Source organism: Priapulus caudatus, unplaced genomic scaffold (genome assembly GCF_000485595.1).
Source record: "Priapulus caudatus unplaced genomic scaffold, Priapulus_caudatus-5.0.1 Scaffold395, whole genome shotgun sequence".
Classification (NCBI taxonomy): Eukaryota; Metazoa; Priapulida; class Priapulimorpha; order Priapulimorphida; family Priapulidae; genus Priapulus; species Priapulus caudatus.
In genome coordinates, this window is record NW_014577456.1 from 90,909 (window position 1) to 112,008 (window position 21,100).

The 21,100-nt window shown below is 46.5% G+C and overlaps 2 protein-coding genes across 3 annotated transcripts in view; one reads left to right on the forward strand and one right to left on the reverse strand.

Moving 5' to 3' along the window:
* The window catches only part of LOC106809905 (putative RNA-binding protein Luc7-like 2), a 10,304-nt gene extending 5,200 nt beyond the window's left edge, over nucleotides 1-5,104 (reverse strand). Inside the window, exons 1-2 of the mRNA XM_014813143.1 lie at nucleotides 4,995-5,104; nucleotides 2,631-2,722 (exon numbers count right to left, since the gene is read on the reverse strand). Coding sequence (XP_014668629.1) covers nucleotides 2,631-2,722; nucleotides 4,995-5,055 — 153 coding nt within the window. The 5' untranslated portion in view covers nucleotides 5,056-5,104. The remainder of the gene's footprint in view (nucleotides 1-2,630; nucleotides 2,723-4,994) is intronic.
* Nucleotides 5,105-8,476: 3,372 nt separating this feature from the next.
* LOC106809910 lies at nucleotides 8,477-21,024 on the forward strand. Of its 2 annotated transcripts, XM_014813150.1 has the most exons (6): nucleotides 8,477-8,542; nucleotides 9,227-9,467; nucleotides 9,666-9,826; nucleotides 10,483-11,027; nucleotides 18,469-19,910; nucleotides 20,013-21,024. In XM_014813150.1, exons 2-6 carry the CDS (start codon nucleotides 9,293-9,295, stop codon nucleotides 20,249-20,251), a joined length of 2,562 nt encoding a protein of 853 aa, XP_014668636.1. In that variant the 5' UTR covers nucleotides 8,477-8,542; nucleotides 9,227-9,292; the 3' UTR covers nucleotides 20,252-21,024. The 2 variants fall into 2 exon arrangements, with proteins under 2 accessions (XP_014668636.1, XP_014668635.1); XM_014813149.1 differs by having other exon boundaries at nucleotides 18,469-21,024.
* The last annotated feature ends 76 nt before the right edge of the window (nucleotides 21,025-21,100 follow it).

The window sequence follows — 21,100 nt, forward strand, 5'->3', positions numbered from 1 at the left end:
CATACATTATTTCCATGTTCGATAACTAATATAAGGGAGCTATACCCTCTCTACAGTAAATTGTTAATCCATTGAGTACCGGTGTGAGTGTAGCCAGGTAGTTACTATTTTATCGGATCAGCATTGGCATACGTTTGATTTTGGTCGCATGCTGTTTTATTTTGTTTTTTAGGCGCAAGGTACTTCATCGTTGTTGCCTGTGTAATTATATTTTAAAAACTCTGGAGGGGAGCAGTGTGCTAACCCTGTCGGATCCGATTTCTTGGATTCGGCAGTGCAGTTAAACTTGTGCCCGCGTTATGAAGGTTCCCAGTTCACCCTCTAGAGATGTGAATTTCGAGTGATAAACTTCTTAAACGGCGTGTGTCTTTCTTGAAGTGGCAAGCATTCGTAGACGGCCCATAGTGTAGAACTCTGATGGGTGCGTCTGATTCTACTGCGTGAGCTGAGTTTATAAGTCAGTTCGCATTGATGTTTTCTGGCGTTATTACTCGTAAATCCACGTTACAGTGCGGCGAAGTGTATCTATCGGCCTCAGTTTTACTGTCGATGTAAAGATAAAGTCATGGATAGAGCATGTGCGCAGGGTGTGCACGAATGTGGCACGTAAGTTCATGTTAACATAAATATAGACAAAATTACATCTCGTTTTTATAATGAAAGAGTAACTGTGAAGTATTATTTGTCAGCGGCAGTCGTATGGCATGTCTTGTTTGCAGATTGCTAAATTGAACTCGGTTTTACCGCCAGAAGTACGGCATAGTAGTAACCGGTGTTGAGTCTGATCCTGAAACATTATACTTATGTGTGGAGTTTGTGGTAAGTTCTATAATTTAGCAAGTACAATGTTCTCCACTGTATGGCACTATGAGCCTACATGTGTATTGCTAATTGCGTGGGCGAAGCAGACGATTGACTAGTTTCGTGCAGAGATGGCAGCACAAGTTGTGGTGCCAGATAATGTAGCTTGAGTAGCGAGGCACTCGTAACTCGTTATGTAACGGATCATGGTCTTTTGTAACGTGTAGCCATAACTACCGTGCCCTATATCACCGTATGTCATGTAACACGATCTGTTTAGCTAACGTTCCCAGGTGACTCTCAGCTAGCAGATAATAAGCCATTGGCCTCATCGTTCTATGAATCCGAAACAGACATTGCTTACGGCATTTGTTACTAACCCTCTGCGCAATTTTTTCCGTCGACTACGTGCATCTCGTGGATTGGCCCGCGATCAGCTAACTATTCGATTGCAGAATTTCTAGTCCGTGCGGGCGCCCCGCGGCGCCGCTGCGCATCGGCGCCCCCTGTGCCTGAGTCTGCACGTTCTACACAGCACAGAGAACGCCGGTGACAGCACTGACTCCCGCAGATCGGCGTCTGTGCGTATGTATCATGCGTCCGCCGCGAGCGCGTGCGCGCGCATCGCTAGCTCGGGCTCGACTAATCGCGAAGAGCCCACGACTTTTTTCGGCTCGTGCAGCGCAGAGCAAGCGCGAGTCAAGTTCAGCTGGGACACGAATGTCTCCGCAGCTTCTTGCCTGGCGCGTCCTGCGCTCGCCCCGCCTTCGACATCCCTCCTCCGGACGCGTACGTTACACCCGCACTATATGCGCTGCTGCATCGCCGTCGCGTGGCCGCGAGTGTACACAAGCTACAACTCTCTACAATTAGTATAATAAAAATGATGATGAATAATATGAATAATATGTAATGTAATTTTATATACAGGGATTGAGATTTGATCGCCGCGAGAAATCCGTCGCCTATTTTTCAGCCCCTAATTTCCTATTCATAGCTTCGTTTGTTCCTTTTGACAACTTGAAGAAAGTGATTCAAGAGTATCCCTATAATGTGTTTCAGGATACCCCCTTAGAATGCACCAAATTGCACCATTCTTTAAAAAATTCGGTGGAGCATGCCCGGACTCCCTAGCATGCGAGGGGGTTTCTACGGTCCCTCGGCATCTGCTCGTGTCAAAAGGAACAAACGAACTATGAATAGGAAATCAGGGGGCTGAAAATAGGGCAAGTTTTTTTATTAAATGTCTAGACATAATGATATTTTTCTGTTTCCACCCGTCGCTTGCATTGTTTTACTCAGACATAAGCATCCGACGAGATTTGAATGAAAAAAACACAATGCCAATGGAACAATCAGTGCATAGTCATGCACACAACATGCACACAGCAACATGTAAACCCGGCCCCCAGGCCAGGCATGGTCGTTACGTGATCAGCTACCTCAAATGTCTGCCCCTCTACTGCAGCCTGTGAACGAGGATTTTCTTTTCTGGTACACAACAACAGATATACTGTATACTTTGCTGTCAGTCTACTGTCGACACTCTACAGTCTACAGTGCTGTTGAGAGTATATAATTTACATTTTTACATTGTTACACCCCCCCAAATTTTCTCCACGAATTTAGACGTTTAACAAATTTGACCCTTGGGACTGTCAAATCCGCGGATTTCCGGGGATCCGCGGAAAAATCTCATCCCTGTATATAATATTACATTCCAATTATATCATATTATTATCATCATTTTATTATAAATTTAGAAGTTTAGCATTTTACACTCGCGCCGACGCGACGCGTGCAACAGCGCCATCTAGTGGTGTACGTACCGTGCCGGAGAGGATGTCGAAGGGGCAGCAGCCCATCAAGAAGCTGCGGCAGACATTCGTGTCCGTGAACTTGACGTCGCTCTTGCTCTCGCCTGCAACGAGCGAAAAAACGTGGGCCTTCCGATTAGTCGACCCCGAGCTAGCGATCGCGCGCGCACGCTCGCGGGCGACGCATGATACATACGCACAGACGCCGCTGCGCAGTCCAGTGCTTCACCGGCGTTCCTCTTCTGTGTAAACTGCAGACTGCACACCAGGGGGCGCCGAGGTGCAGCGGCGCGGCGGCCGCACGTGACTGGAAATTCTCAATCGAATAGTTAGCGTGATCGCGAGGCAATCCATCGAGATGCACGTAGTCGACGGAAAAAATTCGCGAGGTTGTAGTAACAATGCGTACCAATTCTTTTCATGATGACGATGAGGCAATGGCTTATATCTGCTACTGAGAGTCACTGGAAGTTACTAAACAGATCGTGTTACATGCATACGTATATAGGGCACGGTAGTATGGTCTCACTTACAAAAGACCATGATTTACATACAGTTACGAGTGTCCTCCTACTCAAGTAATTATTGGCACCACACTTGTGCTGCCATCTCTGCACGAAATAGTCAATCTCTGCTTCGCAGCAATAGCATACACATGTACTCATAGGTGCCATACAGTGGAGATACATTGTACCTGCTAAATATAGAACTTACCACAACTCCACACTAATAAAATGTTTCAGACTCAACACCGGTTACTACTATGCGACTTCTGGCCGTAAAACCAGTTCAATTTAGCAATCTGTAAACAAGACATGCCATATCGACTGCGCTGACAAATAATACTTCACAGTTACTCTTTCATTTATAAAAACGGAATGTAATTTTTGTCTATATTTATGTTAACATGTAACTTTACGTGCCACATTCGTGCACACCCTTGCCACATGCTCTATCCAATGACTTTATCTTTACATCGACAGTATAAACTGGAGCGATAGATCAACTTCCGCACTGTAACGTGATTTACGAGTAATAACCGCAGAAACATCAAGTGCACTACTTATAAACTCACGTCACAGTAAACGACGACCATAGTTCTACACGTATGGGCGTCTACAATGCTTGCACCTTCAAAAAGACAACGGTTAAGAAGTGTTATCACTGAAATCACATCTCTAGAGTTGTGAACTGTGGAACTATAACCGAAAGTTAATGCCTGCGAATCCATAGAAATGGTCTGACAGGTTACCCACTGCTCTCCAGAGTTGGTTTAAATACAATTACACATGCACAACTATGAAGTACCTTGGCTAAAAAACAAAAATAAAACAGCATGGACCAAAATCAAACGTATCCAATGCTGATCAGATAAAATAGCAACTCCCTGGCTAACTCACACGTATAATGTTAACATTTATGTAGAGGGGGTATAGCTCCCTTATATATTAGTTATCGATTACATGGAAAATAATGTATGAAATTTGTGTCTCATATGCCCACACAGGGATCCCTTTCCACACGTAAATTATTAACAATATACTAAGCTTTATGTACGTGATGTTAAACTATGGCAAAAATCCAAAATTAAAAAAACCTGTGTTAAACACTGCGAAGAACCGTTGCGATATAAAAAAATTCCGATTTAAAAAACCAACAAAACACAAAATTTAAAAAAAAAGGTGATTTCAAGCGTAATATGATTTTGTGCTGATACGCAGTTTATTAGTAAAAAAATACTTCACGGCTAACTTGCGCAGTTTGTATATTATGAATGTGTTAAATAGGTTTCGTATTGGAAACGTGATACACAGAAAATACTAATACTAATAGCTTCGATGATCAAACAGGGCTACAAATCTGTAGAAATAAATGGGATTTGAACCTAAAAGTTTTCTAGATAGCTAAACCTTATGGGATTCGAACGTAATGTTGATGACGTCATAAATATACTAGCCAATCAAATGTGGATTACGGTACAATAGCCGAAGTGGATATTAGTAAATAGTATTACTCAAATACTCTGCAGTATACTATAGTCTAGTATAGCTAGTCTATACCGTATACGGTTAAATATCCACTCCCTAAATTATTAGCCCATGCTTTCAAATTTGCACCAAGTGTGTCATTGTTATTTTGACAGATCAATACACTGTAATCATGGTAGCCGGTAGGTATACAAAAGAAAGTGCATACTCCGGACCATGGCAGTCAGAGTCAATGATAATGACAACGTGAATTAATTACTGACGAGTCACTGTGAGTGTGAGAATACCCGTAAGCGATTATTTATTAATTTATTAAATTTATTTTATTGTTTAACTATCTTACATTTAATCCGCACTTAACATTTTATCATAGCATTAGCAAGCATACCGTCTCTAGCCGTTCCCATTAACTCATCCAACATTGCTCTAAGTTGGGCTTGCGCAGTCATTTTCAACAATTTTAACGAATATTTTGCGAAACTTATTTAGCCACCTGTTCACACTAGCGCCAGCTACTGGTATTATTAGTATTTAAAGAATGTCGCAAAATAATGTACAGTGGCTGAGAGGAGCCACTGTACACCACGATCGTACTCGTACGCACCACAGGTACGCACCCATATAATATATATAATATATTAATATAATACTATAGTATATATTTATATATTATTAGTTATATATATATATTTGCATATATATATACACACATGATTTACTCTTTATCACAGTTTAAACATGAAATATGCTGATACAACAAATTTATTTCTTATATATCAGACATCATAATATTATCATCTAAAAATATTTAAAAAATAATGATTATATATGTTTAAAATGGAAGTGTGCACATGCTAATATTGCTATATACGGAGTTTGATGTATTTATACTAGACTGATATATATATATATATATATATTCTTTATTTATAGTTGCATAGTAAAAGTAAAGTAAAGTAAAGAACTTATTCAATGAGTAAAGTAAAGTAAGCTGGTATTTAACGTTGGTAGTGTTGTACAGAGAACATAAGCCATGGGCCTTTTCCGCGAGATGACAACTGATTAAACAGACTGTCTTCAGTACCATGTAATACTCGTTTTGAATCATGCATTCAAAGTTTAATAATAATAAAAAATCATTGATAATAACTTATTAGACTAAAGCCCGGCGCAAGTGAGTAATTGATTCAAGTAAATGGATGCAATGCGTCAAATAAACGTGTGCGCGGTTTTCATTGAGTATTTTAACGCATGCATCATTTACTTTACTGTACTTGTAAAGTACTCACGTGTGCGCCGGGCTTAACACACGAGTGCCGCGCACACAGTGTAAATCACTGTAGCACGCGACAGCATTTGTGGTGCGTGTTCGAGCGGCAGCGCGCACGCGTGTGTGTGCCTCGCATGCGGTGTGTGTGAGCGTGGGCAGTCGCGCACACGGAATGCGTGTTGAGGGTGTGTGTGCGTATATGCCTACGTGGTGTGCGTAGTGCTTGCGTCGTGTGGCTGTGCGAGCCTGTGGCGTGTGTATTTGATAACATTGATGCCTATTTTAAGTCCACGTAGAGTCATATTAACTGTGTTGAACCATATAGGCAGGTGGATGTATAGCGGCTATATATTATGTTAGTAATTGGTATGTATAGCGGCCACGCGAACAACTTTGAACAAAGGATGATCGGGAGCTGTTATGCTGGCGCCAGCAACGCCGCATGCTTAGCACACAGGACTTATAACGCTAGTTCAGCAGCTACCACGCCAACTGTGGCGGACGTGGGCTTGGGCCGACGGGAGCATGCGTGCATGGCAGTGTGTATGGCGCACAGAGCGAGAGAGACGCATTCTGAATATCGCATATGTCGCCCGGTTGCCGTTTATCAGAACAGCTCCTCATCCGTGCCATGTGCTGGCTGGGGATGGGGGCAGATGAAAGGAGTGGTGTGGGGGAGAGGCGGAGAGGGGGGCACTTATAGAACACAGCTGGCACGTCTCATTCCCCAGAAGGCGGCTGCGGCGTTGAACAGCCAACGTACATTTACCCACCAGAAATGTTTAAAAAAAGAGGAAACGTTGCGTCTTCGGCCGTTGCGCTGGATGGTGTGAAAATAACCCGCTTTGTCCCGCACGCGCGTCCGAATCTCTACGTCTGGCTCGTAAGTTTTCGTGGTTCGGTAACTGCGCACGCTGACCCCACCCTCCCCTTCACACCTTCCGGCAGAATCGAGAGGTCCCGCTGTTCACGCACGCGACGGGCCGCGGCTCGCTTTTCGTTATTGGGAACGCTGTACATAGGCAACTGTTCGCTTACACGGTGGTGTAGGAAAAAAAAAAAATAAAAAAAAAAAAAAAAAAAAAAAAAAAAAAAAAAAAAGAAACAAACAAAAAAAAAAAAAAAAAAGAAAAAAAAAAAAAAAAAAAAAAAAAAAAAAAAAAAAAAAAAAAAAAAAAAACAAAAAAAGAAAAAAGAAAAAAAAAAAAAGAAAAAAAAAAAAAGAAAAACCTAAAAAAGTAAAAAAAAAAAAAAAAAAAAAAAAAAAAAACAAAGAAAACAAAAAAAAAAAAAAAAAAAAAAAAAAAAAAAACAAAAAAAGAAAATAAAAAGAAAGAAAAAAAAAAAAAAAAAAAAAAGAAAAAAAAAAAAAAAAAAAAAAAAAAAAAAAAAAAAAAAAAAAAAAAAAAAAAAAAAAAAAAAAAGAAAAATAAAGAAACAAAAAAACAAAAAAAAAAAAAAAAAAAAAAAAAAAAAAAGAACAAATTTAAGTGCCGAGTTGAAAGACAAACCTCTCGTCATTTCTCCGTAAAGTAATATTAGATGATCCTATATCTTTGCCATCTTATATGCCGTGCGAGACAGGCATGCAGCTATATATTCGCTTGCGGACATACACCGCGGCATAGATTATATGTGTAGATTGTAGACGTTCTATATAAATTTGGTTTCGAGGATCCTGGCATCGACAATGCAGGAATTTCAACTGGTAAAGATAACATATGCATTGATTAATGAAACGATCAAACTTCAAAGGAAAGTTTACGTAAATCGGTTATCTGTCGCGATCAATGCGCTTCATTGCTGTGTGTAATCCGGCGGATGTGGTATCTTGTGTGTGTGTCATAGTATGGCAGGAACGTACCAGAATGTGTTAGGTATATAAACAGAACGCGGCAAGACATTACTCGCGCTCATAGAAACATGGGGACAGTGCTAAAACATGCAGCCCGCTCCGACTGGCGCACCGGTGCATGTACGGCTCACGTTAAGTGGCCGAAGATATTATACAGTGCACTCGCATCGCGTCCTGCTGACCGCGCGAATCTTATAACGGAAAACCGCGCGCGGCGACTTGAACGCAGCGCTTTTCTTGTTACACTCGGTTACGTACATGCACCAGCCCGTATACTTGGCTACGTCCCTCTGCAGCCTGGGTAATAGTGTATTCCTGCAAAGAAAAAAGCTGCTATAATATTCATTCTGCATGCTGTAACTTGTTGCAGTCAGTCGATATTATATAAGATATAACTATATATATTATATTATATATATATTAATATATTACTATATATATATCAGGGGTGTCATAATATAGATAATATACTTAATAAGTGTCTATTATTAAGCCACATCCCTAATATGATGTATTTGGTGGCGTACATTCGCTGGATGTTCGCCAGATTATGGCGTGTAACATGACACGCAAATGTAACTTGTCATTTTGTTCAACAGGCCCTGTGCCGAAAGCATGGCGGCCAGCTATCGGAACAAGTTCAGCTCAGCAAAGTACAAGTGTCGCGGAGCATACAGCAACCTGCGCTGCTGCAAGTCGTACGACCTACGATCGCTACCCTGGTGATGATCACGGAGCGAAGGATAGGAGGAGTCATTTCTGCGCAGGAAGGGAGTCATGACTCCCGCTCCAGTGTCAGCAAGCTAACGCTGTGAGTGTGGCTGTTGGTGTCTGTCGTTGCATCATTCTGTCTATATATAGTGTGGACTTGCTGCTGTCTTCTTACACTTCTCCATTCATTACTCTCCTGGTCTGTATTATAGCCTACATGTCAACATAAATCAGATCAATATATAGCTGATACATGTAGTATCTCCAGAGCCTATTATATTATATACTTCATATATATACTATATTATATCGGGGAGTACATAAATAGATACCTACCTTATTCCTACATTTTCTTTGGGCAATAACTCCATTCTATTATGATTATCATCGTAATAACAGTAGTCCGGTCCAGATAACCGCGGCCAAGGGACAAACACGGCAAACGCTATGACCAAACCACGGTCATTCGCACGCCGCAGCGCATGCATACACTCACTACCACACACACACACACACACCACACACAACAGCACACACACACCACACACACACACACCACCACAACACACACACACCACACACACACGAGCAACACACCACACACTCTCTCTCTCTCTCTCTGCTCTTCCTCCTCACACGACACACACAAACCCACCGCCACCACACACCAACAAGAACAACTACCAACCAGAACCGCCACCCCAACGCACATACGACACACACACACACCCTACGCTTGCACCTTCGCCACCCACACCTGTATGACGAACTCGCGCTCGTTAAGGTTAATGACAGCTCGGAGGCGAAGCGCGCGCACAGCCTCGGCAAGGTGCACGAGAACAACTACCGCATGGAGCTGGCTCTGCAAAGCTACACCTTCGCGGTCGAGTTCGATAGCAGCGTGCCGGAGTACTACGTCGACCGCGCCGCGCTATGCCACAAGATGGGCAAGCACACGGAGGCCTTCAAGGACTTGATGAGCGTTCCGGCAGAGCAGCGCACGCCCGAGGTCTACAAACTCGCAGGTGAGTGCGTGGCTGTACACTAGATGGCAGCACTGAGGCGGTTAAGGACTTGATGAGCGTGCCGGATATATATATATATATATCTAGGAAGGCCCAGCGTGGAGGTGATACTGAATGTTTGTTGAAGCGAGGGTGCAAGCCGTTATATCTGTCTTCGGATCGACAATTTAGCGTTCGTGCGCGGGTTTACGATTGCAGGCAAGATCCTCACCTCGCTGGGTTCGTACACGATGGCGGAACAATGGTACAAGGAGGCGTTGAAGACAATGCCGAACGATGAGGAAACGCTGCAGCTCTTCCAGATCACGAGAACGAAGCGTCTCTACCAGCCGATCAACACGTCCAAGTGGCCTGTCCGCGTAAGTAGAGACCCCGCTCCTGGCTGGATCGTTCTATGATGAGTGACGTGATATATGGTGTCTTTAGTGTGTAAAGACCGCCCCCTGGAAGGATCGTACATGGTTTTATGAAGAGTGACAAAAATAGTGTCGGTAGAGTCTCTATATTCATTTCTTATTCTGTAGGTTTGTGGATGCATGCCCAAAAAAAGGGTACAGATCCAAAATCGTGATATGCTGTCAGTGGCTATTCAAGGGTATTGGTTCTATATTGTCTGGCAACATATCACTATATCCTGTAGAATCTAGAGAGCGATTATTTAAACACCAACTAACTTCTGGATAAACATTCAACGTTAAAGTCGGACAGCATTTGCAAGCATGTCGTAACAATATGTTATCACAGATGGAGCCACCTGATAGGGGGAAGGGGCAATCACAAACTCTTCTGGCAGCTTTAATTTGCACTGTGTAATGATGTGCTCATAGAGGGAGCCACCTGATGAGAGGGGGGTCGGTAACAAACTTCTGGCCGCTTTAATTTGGCCCACTGATGGGGCGATTTTTCGCCTCCTGCCCCGCATAATACGTCCCGCGATCCACCACGCCTCACTCCACCCCAACCCCACCGCCGTCTCCGGCACCACTCGCTCACTTGTACCCGACCTCCGCCGCAGGTCAAGTTCATGGAGGACACTGGCAAGGGCATCTACACGGAGAAGAAGATCGAGCCGGGCGAGGTGCTGTTCCGCGACACGCCCGTCGTGAGCGCGCAGACGATCGAGTCCGCTCGCTCCTCGCCCGCCTGCTCCCTGTGCTCCCGCTCCATGCTCACGAAGGAATTCTACTTCGGCAAGATATGGGACACACTGACGACGACTCAGCGCGACATCGTTGCTAAGCACTGGCCCGTCGTCAAGGCGATGACGTGCGCGCACTGCGAGCGCGAGTGCTACTGCAGCGAGGTGTGCCGTGACGTCGCGTGGAGGCAGCACCATCAGTTCCTGTGTCCGGCGCGCAACCCGGCCGCGACAGAGCTGTACGACTTCTGCGATCGCGGCCGCAACATCGTCGAGGGCATGTGGAACTCGGTGTTCAGCCCCATGATGCTCGCGCGCGTCTGGGCGTCCATCTTGTCCGTCGTCAAGTTCGCGACGATGGAGGAGATGCTGGATGAGCCATCGGAGGAGAGCTGGCAGATGGCGCGCATGCCCTTCCAACGGTGCGTTTGCTACTACTGTTTATTTCCATTGTTTGCTACCATTGTTTCCATTGTCTGCTACCATTGTTTCCACCATCTGCTAACATTGTTTCCATTGTCTATTACCATTGTTTCCATTGACTGCTACCATTGTGTCCATCATCTGCTACCATTGTTTCCATTGTCTATTACCATTGTTTCCATTGTCTGCTACCATTGTTTCCATTGTCTATTACAATTTTTCCAATCATCTGCTACCATTGTCTGTTACTACCGTTTGTTACCATTGTCTGTTACAACTGTGTGCTACCATTATATGATGCCAAGTTTCCATTGTCTGCTACCACTGTCCCTAGCTCATTCCAGATGCAGCGTAGATTTTTTACATTGTATATATATATATATATATATATTCTCTATTTATAGTTGCATAGTAAAAGTAAAGTACAGTAATTAAGCTGGTATTTAACGTTGGTAGTGTTGTACAGAGAACATAAGCCATGGCTTTTCCGCCGAGATGACAACTGATGAAAAAGACTGTCTTCAGTACATGTATACTTATATTTGAACTACATGCAATAAAGATTTAATAATAATAAAAACAATTATAATAACTTATTGCCAAAGATCGTAGAGTGCCGGGGGCCTCCGGCACTCTACGATCTTTGCTTATTGCTAAAGCCCGGCGCACACGTGAGTATATAATTTGATTCAAGTAAAATGATGCATGCGTCAAAATACTCACGTGTGCGGCGGATTTTTATTGAGTATTTTGACGCATGCATCATAATTTACTTTACTGTACTTGTAAAATTACTCACGTGTGCGCCGGGCTTAACACGCGTACGTGCGCGCACACACGTGTAATCACTGTAGCACGCACGCAATTGTGGTGCGTGTTCGAGCGTGCGCGTGCACGCGTGTGTGTGCCTGCAAGCGTTTGTGTGAGCGTGGGCGCGCGCACACGGATGCGTGTTGAGGGTGTGTGTGCGTATATGCCCTACGTGCGTACGTAGTGTGCGTGCGTGCGTACGTAGTGTGCGTGCGTGTGTGCGCGCGTGTGTGCATGTGCGCGCGTGCGTGTGTATTTGTAACATTCATGCCTATTGCGAAGTCCACGTAGAGTACAATATAACTGTGTACACACATATAGAGAGGTGGATGTATAGCGGCATATAATTATGTATAGTATTGTATGTATAGCGGCCACGGCGAACAAACTTTGAAACAAAGATGATGGGAGCTGCCATCTGGCGCCAGCAACGCCGCATGCTTACACACAGGAGCTTATAACCGCTAGTTCACAGCTACACGCAACTGTGCGCGCACATGTACACGCGTGCGCGTGGGCTTGGGCCGACGGGAGCATGCGTGCGTGGCAGTGTGTATGCGCACAGAGCGAGAGAGACCATTCTGATATCGCATGTCGCCGGTTGCCGTTTATAGAAACAGCTTCCCTCACCGTGCCATGTGCTGGCGGGGGGGGGGGCAGATGGAGAAGGAGTGGTGTGGGGGAGAGGGGGAGAGGGGGGCACTTATAGACACACGCTGGCACGTCTCATTCCCTCAGAAGGCGGCTGCGCGGTGAACAGCCAATACAATTACCCACCAGAAAGTTTTAAAAAAAAGAGGAAACGTTGCCTCTTCGGCCGTTGCGCTGGAATGGTGTAAAATAACCCGCTTGCTCCCCCACGCGCGTCCGAAATCTCTCGTCTGCTCGTAAGTTTTCGTGGGTTCGGTAACTCGCACACCTGACCCCACCCTCCCCTTCCCCCCTTCGCGGAGAAATCGAGAGGTCCCGCTGTTTCACGCACGCGACGGGCCGCGGCTCGCTTTCGTTATTGGGAAAGCTGTACATAGGCAACTGTTCCTTACACGGTGCGTGGTACAAATTAAGTGCCGAGTTGAAAGAAAACTTCTCGTCATTTCTCCGTAAGTATATTAGAATGATCTATATCTTTCATCTTTATATGCGTGCGAGACAGGCATGCAGCTATATATTCCTTGCGGAATAACACCGCGGCATAGATTAGATGTGTAGATATGTAGATGTTTATATAAATTTGGTTTCGAAGGATCCTGGCATCGACAACTGCAGGAATTCACTGGTAAAGGATAACATATGATGATTAATGAAACGATCAAACTTCAAAGGAAGTTTACGTAAATCGGTTATCTGTCGCGATCAATGCGTTCATGTGTGTGTAATCCGGCGGATGTGGGTATTTGTGTGTGTGTATGTATGCAGGAACGTACCAGAATGTGTAGGTATATAAACAGAACGCGGCAAGAATTACTCGCGCTCATAGAACATGGCCGAGTGTAAAACATGGCAGCCCGCTGCCACGCGCACGTGCATGTACGGCTCACGGTAGTGCCGAAGATATTATACAGCCTCGATCGTCTGCTGACGCGCGAATCTCTATAACGGAAACCCGCGCGCGACTTGAACGCAGCTTTTCTGTTACATCGGTTACCGTACATGCACAGCCCTATACTTGCACGTCCCTCTGCAGCCCTGGTAATAGTGGTATGCTGCAAAAGCTCTAAATATTCATTCTCATGTGTAACTGTTGCAGTCAGTCGATATATATATATATATATATATCAGGGGTGTCATAATATAGATAATATACTTATATAGTGTCTATATTATGCCACTCCCTATATATGTATTTGGTGCGTACATTCCATGATGTTCCCGGATTATGGCCGATGTACATGCACGCATGTAACTTGTCATTTGCCAACAGGCCCGTGAAAGATGGCGGCCAGCATCGGAAACAAGCTCAGCTCCAAGTACAAGTGTCGGCCGGAGCACAGCAACCTGCCGCTGCTCAAGTCGTACGACTACGACGCCTACCCGGATGACGAGGATCACGCGAAGGAGGAGGAGTCATTTCTGCGCAGGAAGGGAGTCATGACCCCGTCCCGTGTCAGCAAGCTACCTGTGAGTGTCTGTGTGGTGTCTGTCATTGATCATGTCTATATATAGTGTGGACTTCCTGTCTTCTGACACTTTCCTTCACTTAATCTCTGTCTGTATTATAGCGTACATGTCTAAATGAAATCAGATCAATATATAGCTATACATGTATGTATCTAGACTATATATATATATATATATATATATATATCTCGGGAGTACATAATAGGATATCCTACCTTATTCCTAATTTTCTTTTGGCTTAACCATTCATTATATATCATCGTACCTAACAGTAGTCCGTCCAGATAACCCGCCAAGGACAAACACGGCAAACATATGACAAACACGGTCATTCGCGACCAACAGCACGCATGCATATCACTCACACAACACAACACACACCACACACACACCACACAACACACACACACACACACCCACACACACACACCCACACACACACACACACCCACACACCACTCTTCTCTCTCTTCTCTCTGTCTCTCACACACACACAAAACCCACCCCCACCCCCACCGAACACACACACACACCACAGAACCCCCCCACCACCAAAACACAAACACAGCCACCTTCAGCCACCCCACCACTCGATATAAGAACTTCGCGCGTCGTTAAGGTTAATGACAGCTCGGAGGCGCAGGCGCGGACAGACTCGGCATAGGTGCACGAGCCTAACTACCGCATGAGCTGGCTCCTGCAAAGCTACACCGTTCGCGGTCGAGGTTGCGATAGCAGGCGTGCAGGAGTTCCTCTCACCAGCGCCGCACTCTGCCACAATGATGGGCAAGCAGCACGAGGCTTTCAAGGCTGATGAGCGTTCGGCAGAGCAGCGCAGCCGCGAGGTCTACAAACTGCAGGTGAGTGCCGTGGCTGTACGAACTAGATGGCAAGCCCTGAGGCGGTTAAAGACTTGATGAGTCGTGCGCGGATTCTATTATATATATATACAGGAAGGCCAGCGTGAAGGTGATACGATGAATGTTTGTTGAAGCGAGGTGCTAAATGCCGTTATATATGTCTTCGATCGTACAGTTGTCGGCGTTGTGCCAGGCGGTTTTAGCGATTTGCAAAGCAAGATCGCTTCACGTCAGTGGTTCGTAACGGATGGGAACAATGGTATAAGGGAAGGCGTTGAAGACAATGCCGAACGATGAGGTAAACGCATGGCACGCTCTCAAGATCACGAGATTCACGAGAGGTCTCTACCAGCCGATCAACACGTCAAGTGGCGCTGTCCGGTAAGCTAGAGACCGCTCCTGTGGATCGTTACTATGATGAGTGAACGTGATAATATGGTGTTTTAGTGTGTAAGACGCCCCTGAAGGATGTAACCATGTTTTTATGAGTAGTGACTAAATATAAGTGTCGGTAGAGTCTCTATATTCATTTCTTATTCTGTAGGGTTTTTGTGGATGGCATGCCAAAAAAAGGGTAAAGATATCCAAATCGTGATATGTCTGTCGTGCATATTCAAGGGTATTGGTTCTATATGTGTCTGGCAACATAATCACTAATATCCTGTAGATCTTCAGGAGAGCGATTATTTTAAAACCACTAACTTCTGATAACATTCACGTAAAGTCGGACAGCAATTTGCAGCATGTCCGTACAGATGAGTTATTTCTACAGGATGAAGGCAACCTGATTAGGGGAAGGGGCAATCACAAACTCTTTCTGGAGCTTTAATTTGCAGACTGTTTAATGCTGTGTGCTCATGAGAGGAGCCACATGAGTGAAGGGGGGTCGGTAACAAACGTCTGGCCGATTTAATTGGCCCACTGATGGGGCATTTTTTTCGCTCCTGCCCGCATAATACTCCTGCCGAATCCACACGCCTCCACTCCACCACACCCCACGCGTCTCCGACCACTCGCTCACTTGTACCGACGCTCCCGAGGTCAGTTCATGGAGGAATGGCAGGGCATCTAACAACGGGAAGAAATCGAAGCGGGCGGGTGCCTGTTTCCGCGACACGCCCGTGTGAGCGGAGGGGGGGCGCAGGACGATCGCGTCGCTCGCTCGTCGACGCCTGCTCCGTGTGCTCCCGCTCCATGCTCACAAGAATTCTATTCGGCAGATATGTGGTACACACATTTGGTTGTGAACGCGAACGTCAAGATGCGCGATAATGTCGTTGCTAATGCACTTGGCCGCGTCGTCACAGGCGATGACGTGCGCCGCCCTGCGAGCGCGAGTTGCTTACTGAAGCGAGGTGTGTCCGACCCCGTGGACGTCCGCGCTGAGGCAGCAGAATGCAGGTTTTCCTGTGTCCGGCGCGCCAACCGCGGCGCGACAGTAGCTGTATGACTTCTTGCGATCGCGGCGCAACATCGTCGAGGGGCATGTTGGAAGCTCGGTGTTCAGCCCCATGATGCTTCGGTCGGCGGCGTCTGGGCGCCATCTTTTGCCGTCGTTTCAGTTCGCGACGATGGAGGAGATGCTGGATGAGCCATCGAGGAGAGCTGCAGATGGGCGCATGCCCTTACGCAACGTGGCGTTTGCTACTACCTGTTTATTTTCATTGTTTGCTACTCATTGGTTTCATTGTCTCTACCTTGTTCCACCTCTTCTGCTAACATTGTTTTTCGCATTGTTCTATTACCATTGTTTCCATTTGACTTGCTTACCATTGTGTCATCATCTGCTGATCCCATTGTTTCATTGTCTATTACGCATTGTTTCATTGTCTGCTACTATTGTTTTTCGCATTGTCTATTCAAAATTTTTTGCGCAATCCATCTGCTACCATTGTCTGTAGCTACGTTTGTTACGCATTGTATGTTACTAACTGTGTGCTTACCATTATATGATGCCAAGTTTCCATTGTCTGCTTACGAGACTGTCCCAGATCAATTCAGATGCAGGGTAGATTTTTTACATTTGTATATATATATCTATATTATATATATATAATATATACAGGTGTTTTCCAGACTTATAGGGCCGCCAGGCTATCGTCGGCGGTCCCGCGCATCGCTAATGCATCCCGCCAACTCTAAATATTATAGCCGGCCATGCTGGTTGTATACACAAGAAAGTTCAAAGACAATTAATACACGTTGTTTATGAAATACGCATTATGAATTATGAATTATGACATACGCAGAGGCTACGGGTACGGCAGCCGTATCTTAATGTCTCGAGGCTACGGGTACGGCAGTCCCACACACAAGTACAAACAGTCACCCTAACCCTAACCCTAACACTAACTCTAAACCGACTCGGCTATCTTGTAACGCGTGTTATAGTACCCAATTAATCTATGGTGTATAACCTTTTGCTTTCAATATTTTGCATCTGAACTGACAATCAATCCCAACCAACTGGTGTAGGCTAGCTGGCACAATAATGTTCATTTTCATACTTCAAATCCGAGTGTTTTCTAGCTCATCAAGAAATCTTAATCGTGAATTAATTTTCAACGGCATTATTACGGCATCATACAGGTTTTCTGATTTATGAGAGGTGAACTCGATTTGGAACCAGCAAACCAGCAAGTTCACCCCTACATTTTGGTATTTTTATTCCATTATTATTTTGAATTTTCCGATGGCTTTGCCCATGCAAAACAAACATTTTCACCCCACATGCAGTGCTTCAAATTTACACACAGTGTGCCAGATTGCATCTCAGAGCTTCTACAATTCAAAAATTTTGACCCGGACCCCCCTACCACTGAGCAGCACCCCCATGCTATAATGAAAAAGCTTGGAGAACCCTGATATATATATCGGTGCTGTATGTAACATGAACATTTTGTGAAGTGGGTTTCTAAGACGGGATTTTGCTTGTTTGTATTGTTCGCTGCGCGATATTCCCGACTGCGCAGAAAGCTCGACTCTAAACGTGTGCTGCAGGTCATTACCATGCCCCACAGCATGCAACACCAGCTACGGCTGCAAAACAGAAACAACGCCAAAAATACATTGGAGCTTTAGGGCTTCTCCCTACATTCTTTCATGCAGTCCGAAGACTGCCATTTGCCTCATCAACCACAGTACATCCTTTCTCCTAGTTTGACTTAAATGGCAAGTCAAAATGCCACCGTTCTCTTTGTTACTAGAGGTTCAATCCTCACCCTATTCAAAACGCAGCAGTCGACATGAGTTCCCCAATTCCTGGAGGCATGCACTACGAGTATCCTGTCAGTACATCCAGCGTCAGGGTTACGGACATATATCTAAACACAACATAACATAGTCATTCGCTTTATAATAATGAACTAATTAGACTTATCATCTTTTCTCCATCTCTCCCCCTCTCACAGCTTTGTGGCTTCTGTACCTTATTTATCTTATATTATATCTATATATATATATATATATATATTTATTATTTATGTATCTTATGCCATCTCCCCCCCCCCCCTTACAGCTTCGTGGCTTCCACCACGAGTGGCTACGTATAACAAATTTACAACGTATAACGTAATAACGAATAATGGACTAATTAGACTTCATGTTTACCGCTTCTATTATTCATTTATCATCTTTTCTCCGTCTCTCACAGCTTTGTGGCTTCGGGCACGAGTGGCTACGCGAAGACTGTCCCGGACATGGTCGCGCTGATGGCTCGCATCTTCTCCGCCGCGGACGACACGCTCACGCTCGACGTCACCGAGGAGGAGTTCGAGACGTGCTACTACAAGGTGGCGTGCAACGCGCAGAGCTACAGCTCCACGCTGTACGCGTCGCTCATCCACGCGACGTTCGTCGGCCGCGTCCGCGATGCCCCGGACGACGCCGCCGCGCTCGCCTTCGCTCTCCGCGACCTCGAGCCGCCCGACGACCAGGTCTTCGGCGGGCTCTTCCAGATCCAGTCGTGCCTCAACCACTCGTGCGCGAAGAACGCCGACGTCGTCGACTGCCAGTTCACGCCGAACGTCGCCGGCGTCGAAGTGAAGGCGCTGCGATGGATCGAGGTCGGCCACGAGGTGACGACGGTCTACGTGGACACGGCGCTGCCGCGGCGCGTCCGCCGCGCCTGGCTGCTGCGCGCGTACAACTTCCTCTGCGAGTGCGAGCGCTGCCGCTTCGAGGGCGACGACGGGTCGCGATGCTGCCAGTGCGGCGCGCGAACGATCCCGCCCGCGCGCTCCTGGAAGGCGTGCGGCCAGTGCAGGCAGGCGTGGTACTGCACCCCGCGCTGCCAGAAGATGCACTGGAAGGCTGGACACAAGAACGTCTGCGTCAACACGCAGCAGCAGGAGGCGCCACCGCAGCAGGAGGCGCCGGCGTGGACGGCGATGGCGAGCGACGTCCCCACGCTCAACGAGGATGGCGATCTGGCGCCCTCTGGTGGCGGCGGCGGAGAGGACCTCAGGGAGTCGATCGCGTCGAACATCATGGGTCCACCGCGCGCGCTCTATGAGATCCGCCCGCCAGAGAATGACGGCGTCGTCATCACCGAGATCAATGACGACGAGAAACAAGAGGCGTCTCCCGCCGCGCCTCCCCCAGGTGGCGACGACGGTCAAGAGGTCGCTCCCACTGCCGCGGTGGCGCCACCTGGCGACGTGGCTGTTGAAGAAATGCCATCTTCTGCGAAAGCAGACGACACACCCGAACAAGATTCCGTCCCAGCAGAAGCCAGTGTTGTTCCCGATGGGTCGCTGGCCACAGCTGTTACCACCCAACCGGCAGCACCCGCGGAGAAAGCAGAGGATGCTACCATACCAGAGGCAACAGCAGCACCTGAAGCTGCTGCGGGGAAACCAGAGGAGGCTGCGGTGCCAGAAACAGCTGCAGCAGCAGCAGCACCGGAGAAGAAAGCAGAGGGTACTGCACCAGAGGTAACAGCAGTGGCAGCAGCAGAAAAACCAGAGGCTACTGTACCAGAAACAGTCGCAGCAACAGCAGCAGCAGCAGCAGCAGTAGAACAACCAGAGGCTACTGTACCAGAAACAGTCGCAGCAGCAGCAGCAGCAGTAGAACAACCAGAGGCTACTGTACCAGAAACAGTCGCAGCAGCAGCAGCAGCAGTAGAACAACCAGAGGCTACTGTACCAGAAACAGCAGCAGCAGCAGCAGTAGAACAACCAGAGGCTACTGTACCAGACACAGCAGCAGCAGCAGCAGCAGCACCAGCAGCTGTAGAAAAACCAGAGGCTACTGTACCAGAAACAGCAGCAGCAGCAGCAGCAGCACCAGCACCAGCAGCTGTAGAAGATCAAGAAGGGGCGACTGTTTCAGAAACAGCAGCAGCAGCAGCAGCAGCTGTGGAAAAACCAGAAGAGGCTCCCGCACCAGAATCGTCACCACCTCCGCCAACTCCCGACGAACCGGCAGCGTAATGATGACGGAACCTTAGCAAGCCGGCAACTCTTACGACTAGAACAAATTTATCCCACCAGAGGGCGCAGTCAGCTGCGGGCATGGTGAGCCGGCAGCGGTTTCCTTCCTCAACTGCTCACGAACCAAGCGACGTAGCGTTCACTGCTGCCGATGTTCTAGGAAGAGGACGTCCGCTCCGGAGGCCCACTTCGATGCTACTCAGGGCATGAGGCATTCTTCTGTCGATGGAGAGGGGAAGAGAGTTCCGATGTACCCTTTTTTGGGTCGTGTGAGTTCTCAGTGACAGACCTGGTTGTCAGTGTGGGACCGGGGGACTCGCATAAGCACATATTTATTGGATGGAAACATTTCCGACGATTAAGAAATGTTTGCGATCACACGGCGTCGGTTGACGTTAGACAGGCAAGGAGTATTTATTATTGCAATTCCCTTTTTTGTGAATGCAGGTACGGGGTTTTTTACGCGAAAAACGTTTGCATGTTTTGGTGGTAATCTCTAGTTCTCTATCCTAGTGCGTGGTGTTATTTTATATGAGCTGTACTAAAACGAAATCCGAGCATCTGCCAATGTTGTTTAGAATTATAATTAGTTGCACCCGAGTGCGTGCACAACGGAAGCTGGTGGGTGGATCGAGATGCACGTGTTTTCAGTATCGTGACTAATCGGAATCGATCGCGAATCCTCGACAGTTCCTGTGTGATGTTTTACTTGTGACCCTGTATTCAAGCGTGAACGTTTCTGTGAACGAAATAAACCCGTTCGTACGAAAACATCGCTTCCGCACTGCAGCTAGACTACGTTCGACCTCGGCACTCGTGCACAGACGCACCTCATCTCTTCGTACAAAA